The sequence below is a fragment of the Enhydra lutris genome, unplaced genomic scaffold (assembly GCF_002288905.1).
Source record: "Enhydra lutris kenyoni isolate GAN:26980312 unplaced genomic scaffold, ASM228890v2 scaffoldscaffold20, whole genome shotgun sequence".
NCBI classification, from domain to species: Eukaryota; Metazoa; Chordata; class Mammalia; order Carnivora; family Mustelidae; genus Enhydra; species Enhydra lutris.
This window is the reverse complement of record NW_019154104.1, coordinates 15,458,119-15,477,837: the sequence shown is the minus strand read 5'-3', so window position 1 is coordinate 15,477,837 and position 19,719 is coordinate 15,458,119. Positions and strand designations below refer to the sequence as shown.

Below are 19,719 nucleotides of genomic sequence, written 5' to 3'. Positions count from 1 at the left end.
CATAGGCAGATGGGGGTTCAGATAGCTCAACACTGACTGAAACACATTCTCTGTATCTGGCACAGAACATTGAACCCAGCAAGGACATAATCAAAGCATATTTGTGATATCTAGCAGCAGGCAGCATTCTGTCTTTTGGGGACAATACTGAAAAAATATGAAACAATTAGAGGCTTCTATAAGCAGAGGACATCACCATGTGTAATAAAGTGTTCAACTGAATATTACCCTATGTAAATGTTAATGATGCAGATAATAAATGTCATGGCCACTAAGAAGTGGGAGAATTGTTCGAAGTTACTAGGGAACGCTTTATACAGGGGAGGCCTTTGAGCTGGTCCTTAGAAAATGGTGAGCATTTGCCAAGTTAAAGGGGAAGGGAAAAGCATAGAAAAGCCTTGGTCTCAGATTCAATTAACATTCAAGGGATTATTGTGTTTTCCCCAAGTTTTTGCCGGTTCTACTGCCTTTCAGGGGAAAGCCTTACATGTGTTTCTGGTTCCTGAGTACAATTGAATTACTAGTCCATTGTCTGCTAAGAGCTGTTTGGTCAGGGAGCCCTGGGGACTTCTCAGAAACTTTTATCCTTTGAAAGAAGCTGTCCTGATTTGCCGTTGTTAATGAAACTTGTACTACACAATGCTCAAGTTTAAGACCCACTGAGAGCATGACCATGAACCTCCTTTCATCTCCACATGGGGGAACCACATGGCAGATAGGAGCTGCAGAGACCCAGCAGCAGTGCTGCTCCCCCAGTGCTAGTAATTGTCTTGAACTTTCTTATGTCATATACTAATAGCTTTGTATCAGGAGTGACTGTCTGTATTGCTTCTACCCCTCATGAATAAATACAGAATGTCTTGCCACCCAGAAGATAAACCCTTTGTAGTCGTGTGTCTCTTTTGAACATGCATCCCTAGGACTCTGCATGCATACATTTCAATATTCCGTGCCCACGTGAGGCTTTGCTTTGGAAACGGTGAAATACGCGCTTAGTGCGGTGGGTATATTTTTACTCTGTCAAGTGCTTTTTTGCATCAGATCTTGAGTAATATATTTGATGAGTCAAAGGGCTCACCTCCTTTGCTGAGGCTCTCTTGGGAGTTATCTTGAATATTAAGATAGTTCTTATTAGCTCAGATAATTCCAAAGGTGCGGGTTTATCTTTAATCCCAAGGTTAAGGCAGAAGACAGAAATGAAAAAGAGCAAATGGTAAAAGAGAGGCCTCAGGCTGACCTAAAGAGAGATTTTAATGACAACCTGTAAAGTAGAGATCACCAAACTTTTTCAGTTGCTTTCTCATATCCAGAAAAGATTTTGAGGGTGCCTGGGTGGCTCAGTGGGTTAAGCCTTTGCCTTCAGCTCAGGTCATGGTCTCAGGGTCCTGGGATCGAGGCCCGCATCAGGTTGTCTGCCCAGCAGGGAGCCTGCTTCCCCCTCTCTCTCTGCCTGCCTCTGTGCCTGCTTGTGATCTCTCTCTCTCTCTCTCTCTGCCAAATAAATAAATAAAATCTTAAAAAAAAAAAGAAAAGAAAAAAATTTTGAGAATGCCCCCACATAAGTGTAATTATTTCTACATCAGATACTTGTACCACTGTACTTATATATTGTTGACTTATGAAAGACACATGAAAATAGAAATAATAAAGAAAAAAATTAAAAGAATGCAATTTCTAATATTTTCTTCCTATCCCTCAAATAATTCTCTTTTGCATCCTCTGGCATATGGACACTGCTTTTCAATACACCCTTCTGTAAACCAATAGCAACAGCACAGTATAATATACTGGTTCTCAAACTCTAGACTGTGTCACAACTTCCTGGAAGCTTGTGAAAACACACATTTTTACCTCTTTCTGAAGTTTCTGATTCAGTAGGTCTGGGGCCCCATCTTTTGCCTTTCTAACCACTTCCCAGGTGATGTTGGTCTGATAAATAACACTTTAAAAACTACTGATGTAGCTAAGAGCATGGTTCCCAGAGATGGTTTACCTAAGTTGGATATCATGGTCCTTTCATTACTGAATGTGTGACCTTGGGTAGATTACTTATATAAGCTTAGTTTTTTTCTTTTTCTTTTTCTTTTGATCTGTGAAATGGGTGATCATAATTACTTACTTCTTAGTGTCACTGGAGAGCATAATGAGGTAATGTAGACAAAGTTCTTAGTACCCAGTACTTACCACCTACAAAATACCAATATATGTTGGCTGCTACATGCTTCTCTTTCTCCTCCCCTAATGTCATCAAACATCTTTTTAATGTCATAAAGTAAACTTTAGGGACTTTTATGCCTTAATTCATAAGAATCATGGGAATAAATTTTTTTGCTTTACCATTATATGTCTAGAAAGACCATATTCCAAATGAAGTGTCTTTCTAGTTGGGTGGTAGAGATGAAGCTCTTTTGAAAAGTCTGCCTAAGAGAACAATGTGCTCAGCCCTCTCCCTTCTGTGTGTAACTGTTGATAGTCTGTGGCTAAGTGTGTATCTCTGTAGTCTTTTGTATATCCTGATTCTTGTTGCATGATCTAGAGATGACATTTTGGGTGGTTGTGGTTTTGAATGTTTTGGGGCATGGGAGTCGCAAAGTCAAGTGCTTGCTTTGAACTTCATTGTGAACACTTGTCTCTCTCCTTTTTTCTTCTCTCCCCCTCTTCGTATGGATTACTAGGACCAAGTACCACCTGCCAGGAAGATTCATGTGCCAACCAGGGGGTCTGCATGCAGCAGTGGGAAGGCTTCACCTGCGACTGCTCCATGACGTCATATTCCGGAAACCAGTGCAATGATCGTGAGTGCAACCTTTTCATACTTGGGAATTTTTTCACTGTTTTGAGGTTTAGAGAAAACTTAAGGAACATAATGTAAAAGGATGGTTCTTCTGAAAGAATTGTAAGCAATTTTCTCCTCCAGAAACTTGGAAAATATAGCACTGGTGCTCTTAATGGAAGAGCAAAGAGATATTACTTGTTCAACATTACTACATGTTTTCCCATTTGCTTACTACATGTGTTTTTTCTTTAGATTAGATTGCCTGTGGCTGAGAAGCAAAAAACAAAAACAAAAACAAAAACAACCCCCCCCACAGCAACAACAAAAACAAAACAAAATCCAGCTCAAGCAATATTTTTGCTCTAAGGAGTTCAGTTTTTCCATAATTAAGTCATCTGGATAACAGTTTTGAGACTCTTCCATTTGTATTGTCTAGAATTTAGAGGTTATTTAAGAAATCTAGGTGTTTTCTCAAAATTCTGAATTTAGAGAATTTCTTAGCTCTTCCAAATGATGAAGACATTCAGAGTTTATTATTTTTTCTAACTAGAAATGTTTAAGGCATTCTCAGGGGCTTTTCAAATATTTGGAAATTCCCTGTAGCTAACTCTGTTGATATCTGTTTGGTTTGTATGTACATAGTCGTTCTGTTTATATATGCATTTCTATTTTGTACATATATTTATAAGTATGTATCTGCATATTCAGTTCATATTGGAAGAGAACCAGTTGTTAATTTTGTCCTCTGGTAATGCTTCTATCAGCTGATTTAATTCTAGAAGACTGATTTCATGAAGATGATTCTAGAGTTGATGGTAGAGATACTTCAGTTCTGTGGGAATCTATAACCTGTGTCTCCACTGCCTTCTTATGTTACTTTCCTAACATGGCTATTTTTAAAGAATAAGCCAACGCCTGAATTTTCTGAATACCTATTCAAAGAGATTTTTTGAAAGCCCTGATATAGTGGGTCCTGCTGATCTTCTGACTTTCTAAATGGTAGGAGTTTATATTGTAATCTGAACTTGTAGCCCGTTGACCTCTTGGTTTTATAAAAAGGTGCGTGGTGTTATCTGAGCAGATACTAAAGTCACAGTATGGTTGCCTAAGTGGGAGTAGGTACTGACTACAATGCCATCTCTATCGTGTTCACTTGGTTTTTCTTGAATCCTTATTTCTCAACTTTTTTGTTTTCGTGTGCATAGTTGCCCCATGTTCTATTTCTCATTTTTTCTCATAGCTTTTTGTCTTTATATGCTCTGTCAGTCTCTTAAGATCTACCTGGAGAAACAGGTGGGAACTGTAACAATGTAGAGATAAACATCTTTGATTCTCATTGATCTAATGTAAGCAGGTACCTCTAGGTCTGTAACATAAAGGACACAGTATCTGCAGAAAGTTTTGGTATCAGATTATTCTTTCCAAGTACTTGGTATTATTGAAAGTCTTATTCCCACACTTATGAGTCAGAAATGCTGTTGTTCCACTTGGAAATAGGCAGTTATGGACCCATCCAGGATATCTGGGCAGTTGTGCTACATGTTCTTTATTCGCCCTCCACTTTGTTTGCATAGGACTCATTGGGAAAGCTTTTTATCCTAAATGGTGGCATAATGCTTCTTTATCCTCCCAAGTTTATTCCATATCATAAATAAATACCACTCCTGGTAGAAAATGGTCAGGATGAAACTGCCCACAGAAAATGCAGAAAGGTAAGTGATTCTAACTGCGGTGGATAGCATGGTCTTCAGAAGGTACGTACACACTTTTCTCTCATTGATATGTTCCTTTTGGCCACCCAGGCCCAGGCACTATTTTCTGCTAAAAATCAACCAGGATTCTTCCTGGATTTCTATGATTTTTTTTTTTTTCTGACTTTGTCAAGAGCAGATGGCATCTCAGTCCAGAATGAAGACGGTTACAGTATCTGACTTGAACAATTTGTCAGTATATAATGAGGTACTAGAGCGGATTGGGAAATGTCAGCTTCCTTTTGTGGCAATACCACGTCATCCTTCAAAGATGCTTCTGAGATATCCAGGCCTAGGTATTATATTATGGATTTTATTCTGTAAACCAGACAGATGAAGGTTTTATTGTAGAAGACCTTGAGCCCAAGTTGTTAAAAGAATCTTCTTGCCTCGTCTCTGGTTGGAGAGCAGACCAGGGCTGGTATGACTAGACGGCTATATGGAAGTGTGAGCAAGTTCATTTTAATTGCAGAATGTAAGGAATAAATAGAGTTCAGATAAATTGGATATAACTGTCATGTGTAGATATGCACTTTTAATGAAATCGACCGCATATATCAGAAATTTAGGTTGCTTAGAATTGTACAATAGATGCCTCTGTATCCCATGATTGACGTTGAAAGTATCGGGGGACTTTTCTTTTGGAATATTTGCTGCCTAAGCAAGCACGGGACTTTTCTTTTGGAAATAGCATCAGAGGCAGTTTGTTCAACCTAAAAATTCAGCCTTACCTGTTTATATCATAGATCATTACTTTCTGTGTGAACCTTGACCTTTAGCGTTGTAATTTGCTACCTTATCTCACAAACGTCTTCAAAATTGAGTTCGCTATTTGATTTTCTCCGGGCCTCTGTTAGCAAATTCTTGGTAGTTTTGCTTGCATCAGGAGAAGAGTCTTTACCTTCGGAGTCACCAAGATTTGAATAAAGCTCATGCTTATCATTGGGAAAGGCTGTGGGGAAAAGTGCAAAGGAAGGGGAACAGATACAATAAGTGAATGGAAGAGGAAAGATGAGCAGGGCTGAGTCTTATATGGAAGAACACAGAGGCCATTCATGATTGCTTTGGTAGCATGTGTGCCGCAGGTGGCCTGCCTTTGACCTAAATAACAGAAATAGAGCATGATGTGATGATTGGAGTGTCAAGGAAATATGGCCTTTACCTGATTTTTAGGAATGGTGTATTCTACAGAAAGTCGCATATATCTAAAATACATTGTATTTCTGACAATGCTGTCATAGGACCCTATGGTTGATTTAAGAGTCTATCTAGTGGCAACAGACTTTTTTGGTGGATGGTTGGGGGAGAAGGTTTGGATCTCTCATTTTCCATGAAGTATTTCTCAGGACAGCAGATTGATCTCAGTTAATGAAAATAAAAAACAAAACAAAACAAAACCCACAATTTCTTAAGGCACGTCCAAGAATAGAAACTAGTTCAATAGGAAAGTGCTAGGTTTTGATATTTTTCAAAATAAAGGGTTCTGTTCAGTTCATCATGTATAGAAAAGTTACTTGTATCTGGGCATGATTTGTAAGTTTCTAAAGAAATGTTTGCGTTTTAGCATTCTCCACATCTTTCCTAGCATTGGTTCCTTCATTCATGACCTTTTGATTTTTCTTGGCTTTTTGCCAAATTGGGTGTTTGCTTGATGATTTTCAGGTGCTGTCACATAGTTGTCACCTCCATGAATAGAGCTTATGTTTAGACACTATATCTCATTTAGTACGAGTAGACCAAGCATGGATGGGTTTAACTTTATTCCATCATTTTCTCTGAGAGCATGGTGGATTGGTAGAGGCAGTGGGTGAATTTCAGATTTCATTTTAGAGAGAGCCATGCAAAGCTGACACAGTGATTGTGAAGGTGTGGCATGTCTTCTCCGTGGCTGGTTACCTTGTGTAAGAGTGGCTCTCTTATACTGGATAGAAACCAAAAGTGATCTGATTGGAAACCCAGGTATAACTGATTTATTACTTGTCTTATGTAGTTTTAAGATAAGATCTTCTACCATTTCATCTAAGAGCAGATTCACAGGGAGTTTCCTCTAGGTGACTTTTAAGGCTGTTCTGAAACCATAATGAACAAAATCATCCCAGAAGTAATTTTGGGTTGATGTAGGATCCCGTGAGATCTAGGAGAGGACACACCAGTAATGTTCTCCAAAGAAAATCTTCAGTTCTTCTGAAAAACTCAAACCAGAGAGGGCTGACTTCTCAGAAGGTGCATACCACCTGAGTTCCAACTTAATGATGGGGCTACATTTTAAGAACAACAGAAGAAATGGAACTCCACACAGTTTCTCATAGGGATATTCTTTTTGGATACTGGGTTCCTACTGGTATTTAAAATCAGGGCCAAGGGCCTGGGAGATTTCAGTGGGTCGCAGCTATCACAACATAGCAAATCCAGTTCCCTTTCCTGTGATGTGGGCAGGGTGACTTATTGTTGAGTCCCTCTCTCCATACCAACACACAATGTTGCACAAAATCCAATGCCACTTGTACATACCCACACCCATACAAAAGCTTTGTCATTCCTGGGGGCTTTGTGAAAACAGCAATTTTAAATACCTTACACCAGTCCTTACCACCACAGCTCTCCCTGAGCATGCATATGACAACGGTAGTGAGTCGCATACAACGTTGAGGTCTCATTATTGCTCCTGGGCCCTGGAGAAGTGAATGTGAAACAGTGTATTTCGTGTGAGTGCTTAAAACACAGCAAGTTGCTGGATTTAGAAATTGGGTGTTTATAAAGGCTTTGTGGGAAAAACAGAAGGAAATAAATGTGGGTCCTCAGCCCACCCTCCGCAGCCAGCGACCTGCGCTACATGGCTGGTCCTACATTGCGGGCTACTTGTTGGAGAAATTGCTAGGTTCACACTGGCATGTTATAATAGATGTTCTTTGCTTGCAACAAATCAATAGCAAGCAGCTGTGCATCGTGCAGACAGTGGAGTGTGAGCGCCTTTTCAGACAGTTTTCTGCTGGAGTGGCTGTTAAGCTGCACTGTTGGCTATTGATTGGCCTTTTGCTTTTTTTTCCTTATTGTGTGGGTTTATTTATTTTTTTAATGTAGGTTGGTGTATTGATTAAAGTTGTTAAAAACACATTTCCCATTCAGGCTTCAGAAAAAATGAGCAATATATGCATTCCTTAGTGTACAAACAAGGAAATAGACATGCGTATGTTCTTTCTGTCCTCTGGATCCACACAGATACACGTTACGAGTCTGTGTTGTTATTTGTACAGCAATAATTTCCAGAGATATCAGACTACGGTGTCTTCATGTTTTCAGTTACGTGTTTAACTCCTACCTCTGTTTCCGGGTTCTGCCCGTCCTACAAATAAGCCATATCTGAGAAGTTTAGTTTTAAATTATTTGTTTGCTGTTTAGAATACTTTGTTATTTCCTCATTCGTTCACTCACCAGACCCTTTTTGCAGATATGATCGTGAATAAGATACACCCCTGTTCGCAAAGACATTAGAGTCTCACAGGGGAAGACACACACGGAAGTGCTTTAGTAGAAATATAAACCACATGTAGTGAGGGCTCATGAAGTAGAGAGGCATCAGTTGTCCCTGGGGTGGAGACTCCATCAAGAAGAGCTGATCTTATTGAGGTTTTTCATGGACCTACGAGTCTTGAAAAATTTCTAAGTAGCTTCTAAGCATATATGGTAAGGAAGAAGACGGGAAAGAAAAGATAGCATCCCAATGAGAGAGAGAGAGAGAGGCAGGCTGCAGCCCAAGCTGACATTCTGGCTGCCTGATTTTGCTTTATGGTGCATTTTATGCATTTTTCAAAGTATAGAAAACATTATTAGATTTTGTCATCTCGTTTAGTAGCATGTCCAATATGGCGCTCGTTTCTTTGGGATTAAACCTCCATGTTGAGTCTTGGATGAGGACTAACAGACCCCAAATCTTTTTTCTTTGAACCACTGTTGGACATTTATCTTGGAAATGTATTTTAACTGAACCCAAATTTTAAAAGAGTTGACTCGTAGTGTATATATATTATTAAATTATAAAAGATAGCACAGCCATTAAGTTAATTAGCTTCAGAATCAAACTACTTTAAATGTCAATGCTTACTCTTAACTGAAATTGAGTTAGTCACTCAGCCCCTTGAAGCTTTGGTACAGCACCAGGAGTGTGATAGAATAGAAGTAGTGATAGTTTTTTTATTTTTTTTGTAACTAATAATATTTGACATTTGTCAAATCTTTTTTTTGTTCCTGACACGCTACTAGGACCTTTATAGAGATGCCATCCCTTTAATCATCCCAAAGTTCCTGTGAAATGCTATTGTCCTGATTTTCACAATGGGGACACTGAGGTCACACAGGAAATAGCTGAGTGAGGACTTGAATCCAAATTTGTCTGATGTGAAAGCTCACATTCTTACTAGATTTGCTACTACTTGCGCCGGGTGTTGTACACAGATAATGAATCATGGAACACTACATCAAAAACCAATGATGAACTGTATGGTGACTAACAGAACATAATAAAAAGAAAAGATTTGTTACTACCTGATAGTCATTAGAAACAATAACAGTGTAATGTTACTAATTACTAGACTGGAGTGGTTAAAATGCCAGGAGGTCAAGTCTTTATAGACAACCCAGTTGCATAGGAATATAGGGTTGCAAAAAAAGAAGCTCTGGTTCTTGATGGTTCATTTTATTATATTCTGGAATTCTGAACCCTTTAGATATCTCTGCCTTATCTCTTACTAAGATAAGACTTTTTAATTAGAATATCTTGAGATATGATAGAATTAGAGTATCTCCCCATATCCCCAAATATTTATATCTTTATTCTCTGTTGATCTGGATCTTCTGATTTCCATGTTTTCCCTTTATTGCAGTCTTTATATATGCCATATAACACAGTGAATGAGACCTCGGATGGGGAGAGGATGGTCTGTGTTGAAATTGTGACTCTGATACTTAATAGTTATACTACTTTGGAATTAATTAATTAAGTCCCCTGTGTCCCCCAAATGTGATGTTTGTAGGTCCTATCTCACAAGAACGCTGTAAAGATAAATTGAATTAATAATCGTGAAGGTCAGGGCATGACACATAGTAGCCTGCGTGGAACTATGAGTTAGTTTTTGATGTAATTTTCAAAAGTTAAAAACTGGACTCACACAAACATAATTTTCATAAAGTTAAAAGCATAACTCACATAAACACAGGATGGATGTGTCCCGGATTTATTTAACTCCTTAGTGAGGAAAACAGTAAGATGGTAAAAACCTAAGCAAGATGGCAAAAGAATATTTGAAGAACTGGATATTTATAGGCATTAAAAAGAATATTAAATATTTGGGTTAAATGTAAAAATGGTGAATGTCTCATGGGGAAAAAGCCCTTAGGCTTGGGTTGTCATCTTTCCTACCAACTGCTATATCTCTACTGAACAAAAATCCACAGGCTAATCATCTTGCAGAGTGTGGATCTCAATTAATAGTAAATTCCAGTGTCAAACACAGGTACATTTTTCCATTGAAGTAAATGCTTCTTGGATGGTATTGTTAAAACTGTGTCTTTCTAGGACACCGTAAGGGCACATGACTCTCTCCTGGCCTTTTTTTTTTTTTTTCTAAATTTTGGATAATTTTTGTTAACAGCAGTATGATCTATTCAATTTCAAGTCCTTTTTGTTACCTTGAATACCTCCATCATACTCAAGTATCTTTTCTTTTTTAGTCATTTAGCTGTGAACAAACACTGTGCTGAATTGTTGTGTCATCCTATCCTCTTAACAACCCTGGAAAGCAGATACTATTATAACCCCAGTTTTACAGATGAGGTAAGTGAGACATGGAAAAGTCACATGATCTGCTCAAGGTCACAAAACCATTAGGCTGGAGGACAAGAATTCAGTTTTATGTGTCTGAGTGCAAAGTCTGAGCACTGGACTACTGATGTCTTCTGAATGCCTCAAGGAAAGCTTCTTCATGAGGACGTCTCAGAATGCTTCATTAGCCATGGAGCTTGGCCACTTCTGCTGCATCAATTACACTCTGATTTTTAGTATCTACATTGTTATTTGGTAGGAGAGACATAGTTTATACTTTTTACTTTGTTTTAAATAAGGGCATCATTGAGGATTGATCTGCTCATGTCATAAGATCAGAAATTCCATCAAAGTGCCATTTTGCAAGTTGGGTAGGTCTGGGCAGGCAGGGGCTGACTCCAGAAAATTCAGGAAGGCTGGAGGAGCAGCCTCGTACCATCAAAGGCAAGATCCAGAAGCTAAGACAGTTAAAGAGAAGCATTCATGAGCCAGCAGGACCTAAGGTAATGGCCAAAGTTATTTCTTTGTGTCTGTTTTTCATTCCTGGACCACAGACATGCACTGTAGCTAACGGGATGTCAGGAGATGGCAGTTGATCCCAGGGTCTTCGAAGAGTAAGGGTGATGGTGCTGGTATTTTGGGGGGGGACAGTTTCATAGATGCGGGTTTTCACTTGTTGCCCTTGGGAATCACTCTTGCTTACAATTTCCCCTGATGTCAAGAAGGGACAATTTTGTATCACAGATCTGTTATGTTGCTGATTTCAATACAAGTGCAGAATCAAAAAAGACTCATCGAGCCAGGATTACTTGCAGGTTTGTTCTGTATAACCCTCCATGGAAATGAGCTGAGACTCACAGATAACATGTTAATTTCTACAAATCTCAGATGACACTTGGACGTACTGCTCAAGGAGAAATAAGTCTCCACCATGCAGGGTCCTGATAGCTTACCAGGGTTGATTAAGAGTTGTTGGAATCTGTGGCTTCACTAATTTTGCTTCAGCCATCTTTAGCATGCTGTATTTGTAGACCGATTTTATTGCCTATGTTTAATTACAGCCCATTTATTTCTGGTGTGCTTGGCTGGCTACTTATTGATAGTGATGGCAATAATCCACTGAGAGCCTATTGGTTCACAGAAGATAATTTTATATTACCTTGTTAGTCACATACAGGTACATTTTTAACGTTTTTTTCAATATAGACTTATAATTTCCTACATTTATTTCTATCTATATTTATTTTAACTTACATGCAAAGGCAAAAAAAATACGTAAACTACTTTATTTTCTCTTGTAAAATAGAGCCAATAAATATAATTTGGTTTCCTTATGTTACTTTTTTCTCTTAACTGTCCCCCCCCAGAGGTATGTGCATTTTTTGATTGAGGTAAAATGTATATTCACCAAAATGTACGGCTCTTAAGTGCATTATGAGAAACGTTTATAGGCGTGTGACTAGCATGCCAGTTGAGATAAAGGACAGTTCCATCTTCCCAGATAATTCCCTTGTGCCCCTGGAGTCCTTCTCTTCTCACAAGCCACTGCTATTTGAATTTTTATCAACATACATGAGCTTTATCCGTTCTTGACTCTATATAAATGGAATCACATACTATGTGATCTTTTCTTTCTGTTCTATCTCCATAGAACGTGTATAAGATTCCCCCATGTCACCGTCATTCTAGCTGCCTTGCCCTCTCCTACCCCTTAGCGCTTCTCATCTGGAGGAATCTGCAGGTGTCCCCCCACCCCGGGATTCCTCCTGGCCACCCACCCCTGCAGTTCTCACCAGGCAGTGAGCTGGGGTAATCTGAGCCCTTTGTCTGTCTTCTTCCTCTCAGGAATGCCTGTCTTTCTTTCTTTGATGTTCAGCGTCATGTGCACCCTTGTTTCACATCTATTGTCTTTTTCTCTGTTGTTTCAAGTCCATTTTAAATCCAGTCTCAAGGACTCTCTCTGGGTTGGAGGTGGCTATCACCTGTTTCTTTTTACCTTACACTCTGAGATTGAAGGTGGGGGCAGAGAGAGGAAGACTTAACACACCACACAACGTGCCTTGCTTTAAGCCACAGCCTCTGGGGACGAAGTGAGGTTTTGCATCAGTCCTGGAACAGCCCTGTCCTTATTTCAGGAACCATATTTTGGTTTTGGGAGGAACCACGGGCGGTGGGTAGAGTGGGGGGAGGGGAGAACCCTTCAACTGTAGTTATAGGCCTTCTTCAGTCAGAGCCTTCTGCAGCAAAAGGAGCTACGCCAAGCTACTTATGCACCTGCGAATGTCTCCATCAAGCATTTCATTGTCCAAGTTTCTTGGATGGGGTCCCCATTGCTTTTTCCCTCCAGTCCCTCGGATAACACTTGATTAAGCTCAGTGGGTGCAAGGATTGATGTGGCTCTTGCAGTTAGCTGTTCTTGTTTGTGTATTTATTTATTTATTTTTACCAAGAATTACAGTTTGCTTTCTCACCTACCTTTATCCTGTGATCTTCGCTGCCTGATGCATGTCTCTTTGCCAAGTGAAATTAAGAGGTGTTTCCAAACAACAACCAAAAAATGGAAGATGTCAGGAAAGTGGAGATGTTTCTATGCCAGGGGGTGTTTTGGCCGCTGACTGTTCTTATTTGGATTTTTAGATGCTAGTATACCCTTACTATTTTGATGCAAGTCTATAAAAAAAAAAATGAGGGGACCTTGCGTTGCTGATGCTTTTTAGTTTTAACTATTTTTTTCTTTTTTTTTTTTTTTTGATGATTAAGGTCATACAAGCTCACTGTTGAAATGTGTAAAAATGCATGAAAGCGCAAGATAGAAAAAACATGCATAATTTTACTGATTATTTATATGACTTTGTTTTAGACTATGCATGATGTCAAGCACAGAAGAGATGCTCAGATGTATCTGTTGGATGAATGACTGAGCCTTGCACATTTGCAGAGTCTGAGTTGTGCAATGGTCCTAGTGTTCTTTTCATGAAATGAGTAGTATTTCTAAAGGACTAGGTATTTTCTTGCTAGACTGAATGCTTTGGGCATTCAGGAATTATAATGAGCATCTCAATATACAATTTTCTTGTTCAAATAAAAAAATAGAAATGTCAAGATGTTTTCATTTCTTTTCTTTCTTGTCCTTACCTCTTCTGCAGAAAGCCTTGCCATTTCTGAGCTAATATGTAGATGTATCTACATACAAGTAAAATGGTTTTGTAGTGAATTTTTGTTAGAGGGCGAAACCCTTATATATGAGGAAGGAGCCTCAGGTCCCAGTTTTTTTGTTTGTTTGTTTTTGTTTTTGTTTTTCCGTCTGTGGCACCCACTTCCAAAGGAACATGATGGTTTATTTCACACGATGAGATTTCTTGTAACAGTCTACTCTAGAGTTCTACTGTGAGACAGAAGAACTTGTCCACTTTGACATCATCTGTCAATTTCTGCTCGATTTCATGTTGGCCAAAACTAGCAACATATAAGGGAAGCATTTATATGCATTGTATACTGAAACATAGAAAACCCAGAAAGATTTCTTGATTTTTGTACACTGTGGACTGGAAAAATTTCAAATTTCTTTGCAGGGGAATTCAGCCAAACCTAGTAAACTCTTTGCAGAAATGCTCAGGAGCATTTATATGAAATGGTAGTGTCCGGCTCTCAGCATTATTTCCTAGTAAATTCACTGGAAATTTTTTGTAATGGGCTCCTAACTAAATTTAAAAAATTGCAGTTTTACCTGGATGTCTTTATATGAGTAAAACTAAATACATATTCATATAAATAAAAAAAGAATATGTGAAGATATACATATTATAAATAAATACAGATTTCCTTTAGAGTTTTTTCTAATTGTTCTTTAAAAAATTTTCTATCCAAAAGTCTTTGTTTCTATGTCTTACAGTGTCATGTGTGAACTTTTGGTTGTATCTCGTCAACTGACAAGTTGTGTTTATCTGTAATTATATAGGTAATATGTCTCTCTGGACAACAGATGAGGTGTCTGTCTCCCTTTGAATATATTTGGCAGAAAGCCCCTTTATCCTGTGTGAATACTCAATATTTGGGGTACAGTTTTATGTCTGAAAAAGGATTTAGGCAGGGATCTGGGATTTATTTATCCCTAAGAATAATCTTTCTCCTCTTGCTACCTAAAATTCCCGTATGGCTTCCTCATGCTGCACTCAAGTGTATCATCTAGTTAAAACTCACATCAGTGCCCTGGCACTAGTGGGGGCTGGGGGAAGCTTTGGAAAAGGGCCTGCAGCTCAGCACACACACACAACATCACACATGCCTGTTGTCCCTGACTCGTGAAAAATCCCGAGAAGAGGGAAAAATGGGAAGGAATGTATTAAAATAAGTGAGTTTAGCCAAACACGCTCTCAGTGTTGGTAGAGGCTTTATTCCAATCCCCACAACACCCCACATGGGTTTCCAACATCTAACTTATTTAATTTGCATTTGGATTAATTTAGCATATTTTCCTATTACATAAAGTTTAATGAACAATAAACACAGCTATAACCAAATCTCACAGCTATTTCCCAGTGTGGGGTAACATTCTGTATTTAGTTATATTTGGTTTCCTAGGTAATATTTGACTGTGGCTCTATCTCCTAAAACTGCATCTCTTGTCACATGGAACGTTTTGGTGGCAGGTCCTTCAGACAGAGCAAATCGGGAAGGAGCATCCCATGAATTCTGCTGAAGCCGCGGTAATGAAAATCCACTGGGCAACACAGGGTGTGTTGAAAATGCTGCTCCCTGCTGCTTTCCCTTGGCAGTCTTTGAGCTCCCTTGTGGTGGCCTCCCTGCTTTTATTTTTATTTCTGAAATCTATCCTGTGTACCAGTTGGAGATTAATTTTCCCAGAGCCCTTCTTTTTTTTTTTTTTTTTTTTTTTGGGTCTTATCCCTCCTCCGTTCATAAACCACCAGTGGCCTCTCTTGTAGCTTAAACCCTACTCTTGGTTTTTTAAAAATTTGTCTCTTGGACCACCATTCCTTTAATATTCGTGGCAGTGTGCCATCTAATAAGGCCGATGTTCTCATTGTCACTTGTCACTGTGTCGGCATTTCCTGTGATCTTCATACCTCCATGCCCTTGCGGCTGCATTTCCTCTTGTGGAAAAGGTTTTCTTCCTCTTGACCTGGCTTTAGGGACCAGCCCGGGCCTTACCTATTCCCCTGTGTTTTCTCTGACCACTTTTCCATATTGATCTCTTCTCCAAAATCCCACTGCATTTATATTCAGAGCTGAGAGACAGCACGACTCAGCATCTAAAGGGGAATTAGTGCAGACTTAAGAGTAAAAAGAGGGTTCACATCCTGGCCCCTTTCCTCCTAACTAGGGGGCCTTCGGCAATTAACGCAGCACATCCTCACAACACAAGCCTCGCAGAAGTTTCAGTTTTGTTAACAGGCTTAGAAATAATAGATGTGAAGCAGAGTATTGACTTGGGAAGAGTTTTTTTGTTTTTTTTTTGTTTGTTTGTTTGTTTTTTTCCTGGTAGCAGCTTAAATTAAACCCATAACCCTCTCATTAAAGAACAATGTTAACCAGTAAATAAAACAAGTAGAATTTTGACTAGATTAATTACCACTTTTATGGCGCATTTACCCTATTTCCTAGACCACCACCTTGTATATATCATGTTGACTATTGTTTCCTCTAGAAATGATAGACTTGAGCTGTGTTGGGTGGATGGAGTGGGGGGGGTTATCAGTACTAGGTCATTCAAGTGGCACTGATGTTTTATATGTTCTAACTTTAAATGTAAACATATTCCTGATTCTGGGTCTGTATGATTCAATCAAAACCTAAGGAAATTTCAGAGGACTCTACTACCTTTCCTGTAAATATCGTGATTTTTTAAGGTAGTGCTTGCCCAGGCTCCCAAGAACACACCAAGGGCTTCTGGTACCTTCCATAATCTCATGTCTTATTTTTGGTGCTTTCCTGGAAAAGAGGAGAATCGCTGTCCAGGAATCTTTGGTTCTTACCACTTGTGAGACCAAGAGAGTGAAACTGCAATCTTTTCTGCCTCCATCATTACCAAAAATCTTAACACATAAGCTTAACTTTGTACATAGTACCTCATTTTCAAATCAGCTCGTTTGGGGCAGTAACACACAACCTAATTTAAGCTTTCACAGTGGACTGTTTGCAATAGGTGATATCAGCCATCTCTCCTCAGTGTGTTTCAGAACTCTTTGGGTCTGGGGCTCTAAGGACAGATCAGGTCACGTTTGACACTTGATACAACTTTAACTTTGGATGTGGGGTCAAATAGTGGAAGACCCATGGCCAGCCTCTTGTTCCCTATTCACTTCTGACAAAACAAAAGCCGAACAAAAAAACTAGGGAACTGTGGAATCCCTGGTTTATTATCTGAGCAGCCTAATGTGGTAATTCTTGCCTGCCATGTGAAGACAGCTACCTCGTGATCTCCAGTGGAGTTTCACTGAGCAAGAAGCCAAGCCTCAATAACATTGCATACCCATTACCCAGGAGTCCTCCAGAAGGGGCTCAGCTGCTGAACACCAGGGGATTAGACCCAAATCTCAATCATGGTGATTTTGATAATCAGTTTCAGTGAGCAGGATGCTGTTAGCTTTTCGGAACCTCTAAAGCTGAGCGTGTGACTGTTTAATGTGTGGGGAGAGGATTGATGGAGAGGGAATCCAAAAGAGAAATTTCAGCCATCTTAAGAACAGGCACTTTTAAGAATATAGGGAATTTTCACTTCCAGCCTCTTGTTGTTCCTGAGAACAAAGGTGTAAGAGTTTGAGATGATGGAGATCTAAATGCATTTTGAAGTCGAATCACATGGGAATGATTTTTCTCTTTGTATTCAGTTTATTAATTAGAGGGAAGTGTGATTTATTTACTCCTGAGCCTTTGTATCGTAGAAATGTGTTTATATAAATGGTGTTTATTTTTGATGACAAATAGTTAATGCCAAGGAAGTAGTAGACCACAAATGATTAAATAATTGTCATCACATGGGCGCTCGGGTGTGTATTTCCCTAATGAGAACAAACTCCCCCATTGCTTCAACATCCATGCCTTAACTATAATCCAGGTATGCCACAGTCACATACCACACGCTACAGTCCGTTTCAGGGATGGAGACTTTCTTCTCAGTCCTTTTGTTCCTGGAATCAGAGCACGATTCATACTCACCACTTTGAGACTCTTAACCTGTGCTCTGTTTCCCCATCCTCACCATCGAGGTCTGCTTGCCTTAGGGATGTGAAGAACATTCTGAACTGAGTTCCTTGCTCATACCCTTTTGATCTTACGCCATCCTTTGCATTCTCCTTGGTGGACTTCAGTTTCCCTGTTTCGGTTTTTCTAATAACCCGACTTCGTCAAGAGCCTGGTCATCTAGCAAAGAGAATTTCCTGTTGCTGTTAACTGTTCCCTGAGTTTCTGTTCTTCTCGTCCCTTACACTTCCTTAGCCAGCCTTCTACTTTCCGTAGTCTCAGAGGTGACCCTTGAGCCCATGCACCATCTGGTCCTCTGCAAGAACCTCCTTCTGTTATGCACTTTCTTGACACTACTGGAAACCTCTTACCCCTGTGTGTTCTTGGAGAGGCAAATATGTGACCCTACTGTGCTGTGTCCTAAAGAGGGCCCTTAACATGTGATCTAAGTTACTCCCTGTCTCTTGCAAGGAAATAACTTGATTCTTATGAGTGACTTTAATAGTTTTCTCTATTTTTTTAAACTTCACTAAAAACTAAATCCATTTCCAGGTAGACAGCATCACTCGAGTTTTTCTGCAGAGCCCAGCGTATCCATTTCTCTTTATTTATTTTTTAATTTCTCTTTAATTAGAATATAGGCTCAATTCTAGTAAAGCTCAGTGTCATGTAGAAAGGACAAAGTGACCGAGAGCAGGGGAATAGGAAAAGGCAGGGATTATTTGGGGGATGGGAAGTCTGACTGGAGAAGAGGTGGTGTGGTGGGTGGTCAGAGGTAGCTCAGATAAGGTCCTGATCCTGGGGGTCTGATGGCAGAAGGTTTTGGAGGGAGGGGATCAATGGGAGTTTTTGAGCAAGTATTTGGTAGGGGCAAAACTGTTTCTTAGAAAGAGCCCTCTGGCAGAGTGTAAGCAGTGATTTTGAAAGAAGATAGTAAAGCCCGTGAAAGCAGACACCATATTCATTTGGTCACTAAATAACCAGCCCCTTGCATGGTGTCGGATACACAGTGAGGAGTCAACGAATCTATTTTTAGAAGCTGAGTGATAACAGGGAAGCCATTTGGAGGCTCTTGTAATAACCAGAATAGATGAGGAACAGACATGGACCTGGAGAGTTGGCCGTGAGAATTTTAGGATTAGCCTCAACTTTGACTATAAGCTGCATATAAGCAGGCACAAGCACTTATAACATTCAAAGAATTTGTGAAGTGGCAAGCATTTAAAAAATCTTCCCCATTTGTAACTTAGAAGCTTTGCTATTATTCCTCGTAGCCTTAACTTTCTTTTTGATTTTTACAATTAAAGATTTTTTTTTAACTTTAAAAAAAATCTACTTCTCATGTGAAAAAAACCTTTTCTCTCTTCCTCTAACAGTGCTTAGCATTTCAGACCCATATTGGTTTAAAAAAGTGTTAGATCATATTTATTGTATGATTTCCAATGGAAAGACCTATTATGGCCTCTCTGATTAAATTATAATTTTAATGCCCTTGGTTGTATATGGCTGGGGACAAGTTCATTCCAAGTTCACTGTTTTCCCTGATGTAGGCAAAATTGCAGTCAGCTAAGTTCTGCTACTGTGTCCAGGCTCTATCCAGGCGTCTACCTGATGGAAATATCAGAGGCCTCTGACTCTTCCTCAGAATCCTCCCCAAGCACCCTGCTGCAAAGCCGAAATGCATGAAGTATTCCAAACTGTTTTTTCCTGCCTCAGTTTGCAATGTGTGCGGTTTCTCCTTTTTGAAAAGGACACATTCTGAACATGTAAAGTGCACAGATAACCTCCCCTACAACGGGAGAATCTTTTGCTATATATTTTGACAGAATTCTGGCCAAAAAAGTTCATATAGCAAAGGTATGAGGTGTATCAAATGTTTTAGATCCCCCCCTTCTTTTTTTGGGGGGCACACTGTGGTGTGAATATTATCAAGATGTCTGTGGTACGCACATGTGGGCCGTGTTCCCAACAATCTTTTCCGGGCCGTGTTCCCAACAATCTTTTCCAGGCTGTGCACAGTGAAACGTGGAACTCCATTTTTTTCACTACATAGTTGTTTCATTTATTGTTCCTAGCTGATTGTCTTTTCTGTCAACTATTAGTATTGAAGAAAAATCCTCAAAATGTGGTATTGGGTAAAATTCAGCTGTGTTATAGGTCTGGGATTGTATCTC

At 39.4% G+C, this 19,719-nt stretch overlaps 1 protein-coding gene across 2 annotated transcripts in view; it reads left to right on the top strand.

Moving 5' to 3' along the window:
• The window catches only part of LOC111148522 (neurexin-3-beta), a 1,534,880-nt gene that overhangs the window by 708,616 nt on the left and 806,545 nt on the right, over window positions 1-19,719 (top strand). For both annotated transcript variants that reach the window (XM_022505142.1, XM_022505141.1), the window contains one exon: window positions 2,676-2,795. In XM_022505142.1, coding sequence (XP_022360850.1) covers window positions 2,676-2,795 — 120 coding nt within the window. The remainder of the gene's footprint in view (window positions 1-2,675; window positions 2,796-19,719) is intronic.